This window comes from Symsagittifera roscoffensis, chromosome 5 (assembly GCF_963678635.1).
Source record: "Symsagittifera roscoffensis chromosome 5, txSymRosc1.1, whole genome shotgun sequence".
In the NCBI taxonomy this organism is placed as follows: Eukaryota; Metazoa; Xenacoelomorpha; order Acoela; family Convolutidae; genus Symsagittifera; species Symsagittifera roscoffensis.
The window spans coordinates 39,779,909-39,791,206 of NC_087066.1; the positions used below are offsets into that span (position 1 = coordinate 39,779,909).

General features: G+C 48.2%; 2 protein-coding genes across 3 annotated transcripts in view; both read left to right on the forward strand.

The window, feature by feature from the left end:
• Positions 1 to 11,298, forward strand: part of LOC134845457 (U2 small nuclear ribonucleoprotein A'-like) — a 361,634-nt gene that overhangs the window by 346,248 nt on the left and 4,088 nt on the right. The window contains exon 2 of the mRNA XM_063862346.1: positions 10,769 to 11,030. Coding sequence (XP_063718416.1) covers positions 10,781 to 11,030 — 250 coding nt within the window. The 5' untranslated portion in view covers positions 10,769 to 10,780. The remainder of the gene's footprint in view (positions 1 to 10,768; positions 11,031 to 11,298) is intronic.
• LOC134845453 (phospholipase DDHD1-like) overlaps positions 1 to 11,298 on the forward strand; it is a 332,903-nt gene that overhangs the window by 5,753 nt on the left and 315,852 nt on the right. The window lies entirely within an intron of this gene.

Below are 11,298 nucleotides of genomic sequence, written 5' to 3' on the forward strand. Positions count from 1 at the left end.
ATGCCATCCTCCAGTTGGAGGACCAGGGTGAGTGCAGGGAGTCTGCAACGGAGGCTGTCTTGATGATCGGCTACACCACCGAGGGAATATCGAACCAAGAGCAGACCAGATGGTTGTCTTGGAATGTGGATGGAGGAGTAAGGGGTTTTGACTTGGCAAGGAATCCTGGCCTGAATAACAATACCGAATATGGCGCAGGGGAATTCCCACTACCGACTAGGCCAACAGTAAGATCCACAAGCCAGAGCTCGAGTAGGGTGCCATCGATGTCACGAACGCAACAGACGACCGAGGCATATCCGGATCTAGGTGTTCTAAAGAAGGAGCTCGAGAAGACGCAGAAGGAAAGGAATAGGGCGAACCGCGATCGGGATCAGGCAAAGCTGGATCGGGAGAAGGTTCAGCTGGAAAGGGACCAGGCGGTCAACGAGCGAGACCAGGCTCTGAGGTTGCTTGAGATGCAAAAAGCTGAACATCAACAGGAGTTAAGGGTGCGGGAGAACGCCGCAAATCGTGATCAACTGAGGTCGGAATTGGACAGAATAGAACAACGACAACGCGAGCTTGATGCACAGAAGGGAGCCAGGCCGAAGGAGCGAGTGGTCACCAGCTCGAGGCCAGAGTCACGTATGGAGGTGGATGAAGCCCCCAGAGCAAGAGCACGGTTCAACCTTGACCGCGAGGCCCGAGAACACATGAGTGAAGGGTTGGAAGTCTGGATACCGAATGACGCAACGTCTTCCTTGCGTAGCCTAGAGACGCAACCCATACGCCCACTGATGGATGTGGAGCTGCCGGGATATACCCCAACCTCGACCTCGAGTGACAGTCAGGTGAGCGGCGGCTCATCGCGTCTGAAAGTACTGGGCGAGAGATTGCGACAAAAGAGTCGTGAGAGTTCGGCAAGACCGGAGCTTCCCCCGACGTGGAGGGAACAGCCGGTTAGGAGTGTCGTGATCTCGAGTTATAAGAAGAATACAGAGGGGAGGTACCACAGGCACAATCGGCTGGACTGGAGTGCGGAGCAGAAAGCTAGGAGAGACTGCTTTCATGATGCGGCCTGGGTGCAGTACTTGGCGCCACCCCGGGTACCAGAAGGTGCGGTTCACCTAATCGTAGGGGACAGCCTGGTGCGGGTGTTGACCCGGATCCGATCGCACTGGCAGACGGGAATCTTGAGTTTCGCTGGAGCTGCCACGCCACAGATGTTGGCGACGCTTGACATGCTGGGGATGACCAAAGTATACACGGTGACCCTGATGGTCGGGACCAACGATGTATCAAGGGGTGAAGCGAGGAAAATAACAAGGCTGCACGATAAGGTGAGCTGCCTTCTTGAGGAACTGAGGATTCAGATGGACCCCATCCTGTTGACGATATGTACTGTCCCCTACAACATGATGTTTGATCAGCACGCCTTGGAGATGAACGAGAAGGTGCGGAACCTAAACAAGGTGATAAGAGACATCCACCGGAAGAGTGTGCTCCCTGTCAGACTGTTGGACGTGGCAGAGCGCATGGAGAAAGAGGGATTCCCTGAAGACACCTCCAGTGATGGAATCCATTTTGATAGACAGAGGGGAGCAGAGTGGCTAAACGACGTCTTCCAAGAACACATAAACGCGCTGGAGGCGGATCTGCTAGAGACAGCCCAATTCACATTAGGACCACCTCCGAACCCACCATTCCTTGCCTCAAGGGCCTTGTCTGGTCGCTTGGGACCGAGAGTTGACACTAGAGACAGTTCAAGGAGCAGCCAGACCAGATTGCAGAGTGCCACGCCAATGGAGTCTGAGGAGGTGACGTCATCAACACCTCCAAGCTCGGCGATATCCTCAGTGGTAGTGGCAGATAGCAAACGGGAAAAGAAGTCTATGGAGACCGCTCGCTTGAGATATCCTGAGAAGGTGAAAGAACTGGATCTAGAGAGTTTGGAATGCAGGCAAGAATTGGCGGAAACCCTGGGGATCGAACGAGTGTCACACGAGGATTTGAATAGGCATCATTGCGTGGACTGGTTGAAAGCTCATGAGGTGCACTTCTCGAGAGCGAAGTTGATGGAGACCACAGACCTGACTGGAATTCCCACAAAAGCGATCATGGGACCCATTAACTACAGACCTCTCAAGCTGCTGGGGAGTCCTGGACTTATAGCAGAACCTCCCAAGCACCGAACTAGCATCGCCAGGATCAGGTTGGCAACCCCGGCACAGTTAAAGGTGGTAGACAAGCTACTCAATCCGGGAGGAACGGGATTGCCAGATGCCGCTTACGAAGGCTCGAAATTGGCGGAAGATCCCAGGTACGGGAAGCCCTGTGGGAGTACCCAGCTGGTCAAAACCCTGGCAGTTTATGATAGAGCAGATCCAGCTGCTGCGAGAGTAGTCATTGTGGCGGGATCAGACTTCGAAGGAACGTCTCCCAAGTTGTTCTGGCCGGAGACTTTGATATACTCTTTGCCAGGAGCTGAATTAAATCAGATGTTAACTCTGGTGGTGGCAATAAAGTCGGAGATGCCCTGTGAACCTGAGCTGCTGTTGTTTGCAGGAATGAATGATCACCTGCACGCGATGGGACTTCTTGAGCAACTAAAGGCCGATGAAATTCCGACATCGAGGAAGATATGGGAAGCCATTCAAGCGTTGTTTGCGGCGATGAATGAAGTGCAAGAGAATGTTGTCTCGAGATTCGGGTCCAAGACGAAGGTGGTGTTTACCACATCCCCTGGATACGCGAATATGCCACCCGCCCTACAGTTCGTGTACGCGGTCTTGATCCTGATAGCAGAAGGGAATGAATGGCGGATTCTAATGGCAGCTCCCAATCGGGAGTTGGAGCCATCGAACCTGAGGCTTCGCAAGTCAGAATTGGCGGCGGCATGGGCGGACATATCTCATGCACTGAGGGGCTTTTATGGACTAGCCGACATCCTGATCGTATTAGACGAGGTGCTCTTGCTAGAGATATCGAACTTTGCCAGGCAACTCAAGTTCAGCCCAGTCATCGGGGACGATCAACCGGCGATAAGCAAATTAACGGCCAGCTTGTGGTTTCGGAGTATGGATGTGAAGATCACAAACTCCACCAGCAGGTCTAGAGGTCCCAGTAACGAGAGAAGAAATGTGGCCGAGACGGAAAAGCAATTAGAATCGATGAAATATCGTTTGACTCAAGAGAATGGCTGGTGGCCATTTTTGACACCAAGGCTGGAGAACGCCACAAATAAGACAAGGGAGGAAGCACCACCCCTCGTGAAACAAGTCTGGAGTTTTCTGGAGAAACAGCTGGAGCTGGCCGAAACAAGAGACATGACGGTGGCTAGATTTGTCTCGGCCGCCAATGAAGTGACGATTGGAGGGTTCTGGAGAGAGCACGCCAAAGGCGAATTGAAGACTAGGAGGGATTACGAGATTCTCAAGTTCTTGAGTCCTTGCTGGGAGAAGGAATTCTTGGCAGGAATATTCGGTACCACGGCGACTTTCTTTGGAGCCTTCGTGCAGGAGATACTGGGCATGCCCGTCAGCCTGCTCTTGGCCCTGTATTTGGTCTACCCCAGATACTTGTTCAACATGGGCCCAGCATACATGTTTAGTCGGGGAGTGGAGACACTTCGAGTTGATGGGTACCTGGCACTAGTACTCTTGACCCATGGGGAATTGGTGTCGTTTCATCGATTAATGGAATATGGAGAGCCTCTGTCTATGGGGAGAGTCCACACGAGCATTGAAACCAGCTCCTACAAGTGTGCCGAAGGGTTGAAGACGTTGCTAGTACAATACCTCATGATGCAAAATCGGCACATGACGGGTGAAGATGAGAATCCAACTTCGAGAGAAGAATGGAAGAAGACGAACAGAGGGATGCCTCTGCTGACGGACCTATGCCTGGCAATGAGGTCGGACCCAATGGGGATAATCCGGGGCCTAGAGGAGGTGGTGACCTGCATTTATGGTCCAGCAGTGACGTACGCGTTCCCAGACCCCCTGGTGACAACGTATCGTCACTCTGTAACGCACTTGAGCCTTATCAGTATACTGGATGGGACGGCGTTAAATTGGTGTCAGCAGGAGGTGCTCAGAGGGCGAATGAGCAACACGGTACTCTTTGGAAAGGTGAAAGATGCCGAGCTAATAGTGTACAACTTCAGGGGGCAAATGCAATGTAGAATGGGAGGCAAGCGAGAGGGTCCCATCGAAATGTATCCCAAATTCTGGAACTTGAACCCATTGACGGCGGACGGACGAGAAATCTTGAGAATTCCTGCCTGGAAGGAGTGCTTCGCACTGGTGAAGAGGGAGCTGGAGACCATAATGGAGAAAGAAATCCTCCCAGCCACCATGCCTGAGTTCCCAATAGTCAGGAGGATGACCTTAGGAATGAATAGTCCCTTGGTAGTTCCCTCCATAATGGCGAGGATGACGACGGAGGAAATGCAGAAGGATTTCACTGATGGCTGGGACCCCCTGTTCATTGGCTACACGGCGGCGGTCAACTTCCATACCAGCGAGATGAAGGTAAATTCGTGGACGACGCAAGCGAAAAAGAGTAGAGGTTCGCAGCCCCCAGGGTATGAGGTGCGGAAGGTCTTGAGAACTCTAGAGAAGGAGGGACTTGAGAACATGTTACCCATATGGGATGATGGCAGGATGATCGTGATGGAGGGGCACGTCGCACTGGTGGACGACATGAAATTTGCCACGAGAAAATATAAGGCGCCCTATGGCTTGGAACAGGTGGAAATAAGACAGGAAGGAACAGAACTAGATGCAGCAGGTCAACTGCATGTAGCACTGACGGAATACAAAAAGCTGGATCCTACGACACCATCACCACTGTCCGTGGACACACCTGGAGACAAGAGGAGCGGACCCGTCGAGGACCGATTTAAGAAAATTCTCGAGAGAAGGAGACATGAGTCAGAAGAAGAGAGTATGGATGAAACTCTCAGTGAAGCCGGTGAAGACATGGAAGTGGGGAATACGCCTGAACCAGGGCCATCAGGGGAGGAGCTCAAGAGCTGTTGAAAGACTTGAGCGAGGAGAATTGGGCAGATACTGCCACACCACCCCTGATTCCGTCTCCCCGGAAGGATCTGGAATTGCCATTGGCAAGTGAGACCTTCAATATGGGGATGATACTCTTGAGCTCGGAGGAAAGGGAAAAGAACACTTTCGAAGGGAATAGGGACATATTCCTGGGATCACTGAAGGACGATGCTTGGCAGGAGTTCTTGGAAGAATTCAATCAAGAAGTGGGCAGCGAGACGACGCTGGACAAATTCAAGGAGGAACTGTGGGACACAGTCGTAAGATTTGGAGAACCGCTTCTGATAGGAACGGGCCTGGATGAGAAGGCGAGAAAAGAGCTACTGAGCAAGCTGGTAGAGCTGAGGAATTCACGATCGAAGACTAGAGAAGAAAAATGTGAGGACAGCTCTACTCGGAGACAAAAAACTGTAGATAAAATGGTTGATAAGGTTGGGACTAGTAATATGATTAAAAGTACTAATATCCTTAAGGCTCGAGCAGGGGGGAGGCAAGAGTTGGAAGGAGTGGATGGAGAGGTCGAATCAGTGATGGTAGCCACAACACCCTCAAGTAGAGATGTGAAGACTCGCAAGAGGAAGAGAGAAGTGGAAGGATTGGGTAGTCCTTCAGTGGATGCTGTTTCGGAAGGAAACTTGAGAGAAACGGCGCCCATGGTTTTGGCTAGATGCAAGACGGCGGCATACAAGAGCAGCTCAGAGCTCAGAAGACCACTTGAAGTAGAGAGGGAAATAGAGGTTTCCACCAGTTCGACATCGGAGGAAGACTTCAAGCCTCAGAAGATAAACGTGAAGAGAGGTTCAACGAACGGACAGACATGGGAAGTAGATGTCGGCAAAGAATGGATCTCGAAGGCACACCAGGCCACGGGCAAGCGAGTGACAAGTGATCCATTGGAAAGGAACAAGACGAGGAACACCTCCCGGACGTGGTGGGTGGCCCTTGAAACATTGAAAGAAATGGAGGACTGCTGGAAGAAGTTGGACAGTGGAGTAGCTCGCAAGCGACGTAATTGGGCCACCCAGCAAAAGGCCGATGTTAATAGAATAGAAATGGCAAATCATCTGAAGAGGTCCTGGCAGAGTTTGTTGAAGGATCATTTTGAAGAAGCAATGAGGACACCCTCATCAGCACCACCATTAATGGCGAATCCCTTCGTTAGAACTGCAGGACAATTAATGTTCACCTGGAGTCTGGTGGGGATAGAGTTGGAAACACTGACCTCGTATGACAGGCTGAAGTTGGGAAGCAAGAAGCTAGAGATGTATCAGGCACTGATGCAACACGTAGCCAGGGACAACTCAGGCTTGAGCCTGGCCAGAAGAAAGGATGCCACGTGTTTCTTGAGATGGATAATGTCGATGATGTCTGATAGCACCATCCTGGCATGCCAACAGAGAGCAAGCGCAAGCAAAACCATGGAAAAAAGAGTCTCAACGGTCATCTTGAACGTGTATCAGAGCACAGGAATAGAAAAGGAAGAGGGTTCCAGACTATCCCTAGAGAACCATAGGAAGCTAGACGAGGTACGGAGGTTTTATAATAAGAAGTTCGAAGAAGAACATGATGTTCACCGTAACCTGGCCTCGTCAGAGCATTACTCGAGAATCAGCGAGAAGGGGGAATACCAATATGTGTCTGGAGTGATGGGAATGGCCTACAACCCCTTCTTAGACTCGGAAGCTGGAGGCGCCCACAGGAACCATGAGGTAGCGGAGCTACTGAAGTTTTGGACAGAAAGAATAATGGAAATAGACGCGGTGGAAAAAGAGGGGCCGAGCCTGGGCCTGATTCTTGAGAAAACACCAGAGGTGGTGAGCATACCACGTTCAGACAAGAGAGTTGAAGTGAACATGGGCGATGGAAATGGCTTGTTAACCACGAACTTGGGAGTGGTATGGAAACTATTAAGACCCTCCTGGTGTCCACGTCCCCACGCGAATCTGATCGAGGAAACCACCGAGCGAGTGAGGTTAGCACCAACGGAAGATGAAGATCTGGCAAAGTTGAGTGTGCTGCATAAGCTAATTTCACCTCAGATGCGAGAGCCAGGCGAAAAGACTAGTAATCCCGGGTCAGCAAAGAAATTGGAGCCGGGTAGCTGTCTGGATTCGTCGTGTGGAAACGGAGAGCACACCTGCGATGGACGGTCATGCGTTAGAATACTGTCATTTCAAAAAGAAGACCTGGTCACTTGGTTCGAAGACATAACAGAAAGGGAGAAAAGTGAAGTGCAAATAGTAGCGGAGTGTTACGCAAGAACCACGGTGAATATAGCGACAACTCTCGGATTCTTCTCGAGAATGTGTAGTCTGCAGTCACTGGAAAGACTAGAATCTGAACATCATTTAGTGACGGCGTTGAGCGTAGAATCATGGCCCGGGGTGTTGCAGGTGACTCAAAAACACATCCGGAGCTGGAAGGTTGGTCTCGAGGCGGAAATGGGATTTCCCATGAGCGAAGCTTATGGCTTGCCATTGAACGCGAAATCGCTGATAGGGTCAATGATGGCCAACTTGTGCGGAAGTCACTACCCACTGCACATGGTGATGGTGGAAGCATCCAGCCAGAGAGTACTGGTGGACAAGGCCTTCTCAGTGCCCAAGTGCGTGAGGTTGGCTCGGATATCGCATCACTCGCACAAGTTGTTGAGAAAAATCAGGGGGGCAGTACCAAAAGAATTGAGAGATGACTTGAGTGAAATCTGGGGAGAAGAACTTTTGAAGTTGGAGAGAGAGAACACAAGCGATCACGAGAGACAAAACGTGATCGGAAAACCTGTGGGAAGTGCTCCAAACCTGGAAGATAACGACACGATGCATGAGAAAATGATGGAGCTTGAGCCTCTCTTGGAAGCCTCGGGGGAGCGTAACCTCAGGAGCATTGAAATCACCCATGGAGAATGCCCATGCCACTGTTTAGCGCAAACGGTGTGGTATCCAGATCACAAGAACCTTTGCCTGGTGTGGGATATGGAAGAAATCCGGTCGATCGGACTACCGGATCACCGACAGAAGGTGACGATCTTGGTAGTGAGTACGATCTTGGCTCTGAGATGGATAGAAGAGAATATAACGAAGTATCGGGAAGCGGGGAAGCCAACGGCAGAGTCAATACACGCGATAGACTACAGTAGGAGACTCGAGTTGTTTGAGACTGCGTGCAAGGTATTCGCCATACCAACGGAAGTCAGACATGTCTGGAGCCGTTTGAGGTACTTTCCATGGTTTCGGGCGACGCTGACGTCCTGGTTGTACATGACAACGAAAGATCACATGAGAAAACATCGAAAGGAGTATCGACAGTTCCAGGCCGAGATTGGGCCGGAAGCTTTCAAGAGACCCCTGTTAACCCATCGTAATGCAATCACGACAGGATGGAAGAGAGTGGGTAAAATGTCTAGAGACAATACCAAGGCGAGGGAATCGATACTAGAGGAGGACCTGGCGAAGAACGTGAGCTTGAGCCGGCACAACTCCTTTTGTTTGAACCGGGAATTTAGGGTGAAGGCACTACCCAACCAAGCAAAGAGGTTGCAAGAGCAAAGAGAATGGATGCGATCCTACGAGCAGCTGAAGGCTTGGGAGGAGATTGTGATTAGCTCCGATGATGAAGAGGAACTATTGAGACAGTTTGCCGTATCTAGTACTTCAGGGTGCAGTACCTCCAAGGCGAAGAGTGCGAGATGAGCAGGTGGCTCGAATGGATCTTGAGTCTTGAGAGGGAAAGGGGGGCTTGAGCGTGGATCCGGGTGAAACTTGGATTCACGAAAAAGAAGTTTTAACAAAGCAAATATTGTTATTAATATACTATATTTATTATGTAAATCAAAATGCTGCATGACAATTTCCTGATTGAATAGGACAAAAGAAATTTTAAATGATTGGCTTGAGCAAGAATTCAAGGGTGCAGGTGTGTGCAGATTTTGATTGCTGTTTAGCGATAGTGTGAAAATTTTACATGGCTGTGAATTTTGGGGTGTAGATAAGCTTAAGTCTGCTGCAAACTTCTGTAAATGACCACTGGCACTGTATCTTGAGTAACACTCGGTTTTCTGGGACTCACTGGCAGAAGACAGCACGCGATGAGGACATCGATCTCGAGTCCGGGGAGTATGTGCCAGTCGGTCATATTCGGAAGTTTGACCTTGAGAGAAGCAAAAAACACTTGATTTTGGAGTGAAATTTAATTTTTCAAAATTTCGAATGGAACCTGTCATGCACGATTTTCTCGCGATAACTGAAAATCAGAAAAGAGAAGTCAGAACAATCGAGTAACAATCGCGGGAAAGTTGCTAAATAAAACGGTGGGAAATTGCTATTCGCAATTTCTGTCACAATAGAACAAGAGTAGAGCTGTCCCATCTGAAACAGAGACAAGCGTATTCCCGAGAACTGGATTGTCATTACTCGATTGGATTATTATTTGAACTGGACTAGAGTGAACCTTCGGTGGAAAGGTGGACAGCTTGAGTGTCCCAATGGTTCACGAGAAACAACATTCTAGAGTTCAAACTTATCTCTGCCATTAAAACTGATAAACATTGAACTCATCTAGTTATCTTAGTTAATTCTTGAGTTAATTACCGACTGAAGTACTTTCCTTTCTTGAGCGTGCTACAATGTGAGTACTAATTTAAATTCCTAGAGTGTGTTTTATAATTGTTATGTTGAGGTAAGGCGAGTTATAGGTTGATCCATCTGAAATGGATCAAAGTTCCACTGTTTAATAAAAAGTAACTTAACGGATTGTTCCAACCCGGTTTTTAACGGCGTTCATGTATTTTGGGTATCTAGAGACCTAAGTATGGGGACGTTTCTAATTCTAGAGTGGGGGGATATTTTAGTAGTAGCCTTTAAGCTGTAACGGGTCGTAGTCTCATGTCACAAACGAACCGAACTGGCTCCGACCGTTCTTGAGCTAGAAAAACACAAGAGATGGTGTCCCTGACCCTTGAGCCAGTGGTTATAGGGCCTATTTTTCTTAAGCCTCATGTGTGACTGCAGTAGACGAATGTTACATAGCTTCTCATATTAGTTGAATGAATTCGGATGTTAATTAAATTCAATTCAGGACATAATAGGGAAGCTAAAAGTTCAAATAAAACGCTAAAAGTTTCAGTCCCGAAACCCCTCCTGATTCTCGAATCCACTGAATCAAGCACGTTAAGCTTGATTTCTCTATAACCCGGAGGGCTGGTTTCCACCCCTCACTGTTGTTAGCTACTGCCTTGCAACTATTGTAGCGACACAATAGTTGCAACTTGGAGCGGTCTCTGTTACTTCTGTTTCTCTCTGTGGTTTTTTTTATCACAATCTTCGTTGTTTTCATCAGCGCAACTATCGTTGTTGAGTTGCTTTTCAGTTTTTCTGCCAAAATGGCCGTTTTTGACGTTTCTAAGAATTGTTACGTCATCACTTCGAAAATTTAAAATTTAGGAATTTCCGAATCCTTCAGCCTTCACGTTTCGTCCAATCGTTCGAATAACGTTCTTATTCCTTCTAAATCGCCAATTCGGAAGGTTCGCTGCTAAAAATTCGAAATCGCCGAATCTGCATTTTGGCACATTCTGGTCGAATGTCACACGTTCAAATGACGTCGCTAATCTACTAGAACTGCCAATTCTCAAGGTCAGCGGCCACTAATTTGAAATTGCACTTTTGTTCATTCTGTTCGAATGTCACAGTTTCAAATTTACTTTTTGTCAAAAATCTATTCTATTTTAGAACCTAAATATGGTGCGTCTCTCTGTTGATTTAGTCGAATCAGCAACCGAATGTATCAATCCGTGCAAGGAGAGAGAACTCAATTTGCGAGGCTACAAAATTCCTCTTATTGAGAATTTGGGAGCATCCAATGATCTTTACGACACCTTTGAGATGTCTGACAATGAAATCCGAAAATTAGACGGATTTCCATACCTGAAAAGATTAAAATGTTTAATTCTAAATAACAACAAAATCGTCAAAATTGGAATGAATCTTGGTAAGTCTACGGACTGAAAGAAATTAAATAATGAATTGATAGATATGACTTTTTTCGCGAATTTTAGAAGCTTCTTTATTGAAAGATATCATTTTGATTTTGGATCTCATTTTTTAAAAGATTTTAATCTTTTCTCTTTTTCGAACTTTTTAGAAGACAGTTGGTAAGAGGCGACAGTTATAAACAGACCTTTAATAGAGAAAAAAATGCATTGCATTGGCAAGTAGCGACCGCTTGCACAGCTACGCTCACATTTGGCGCGAGTGGA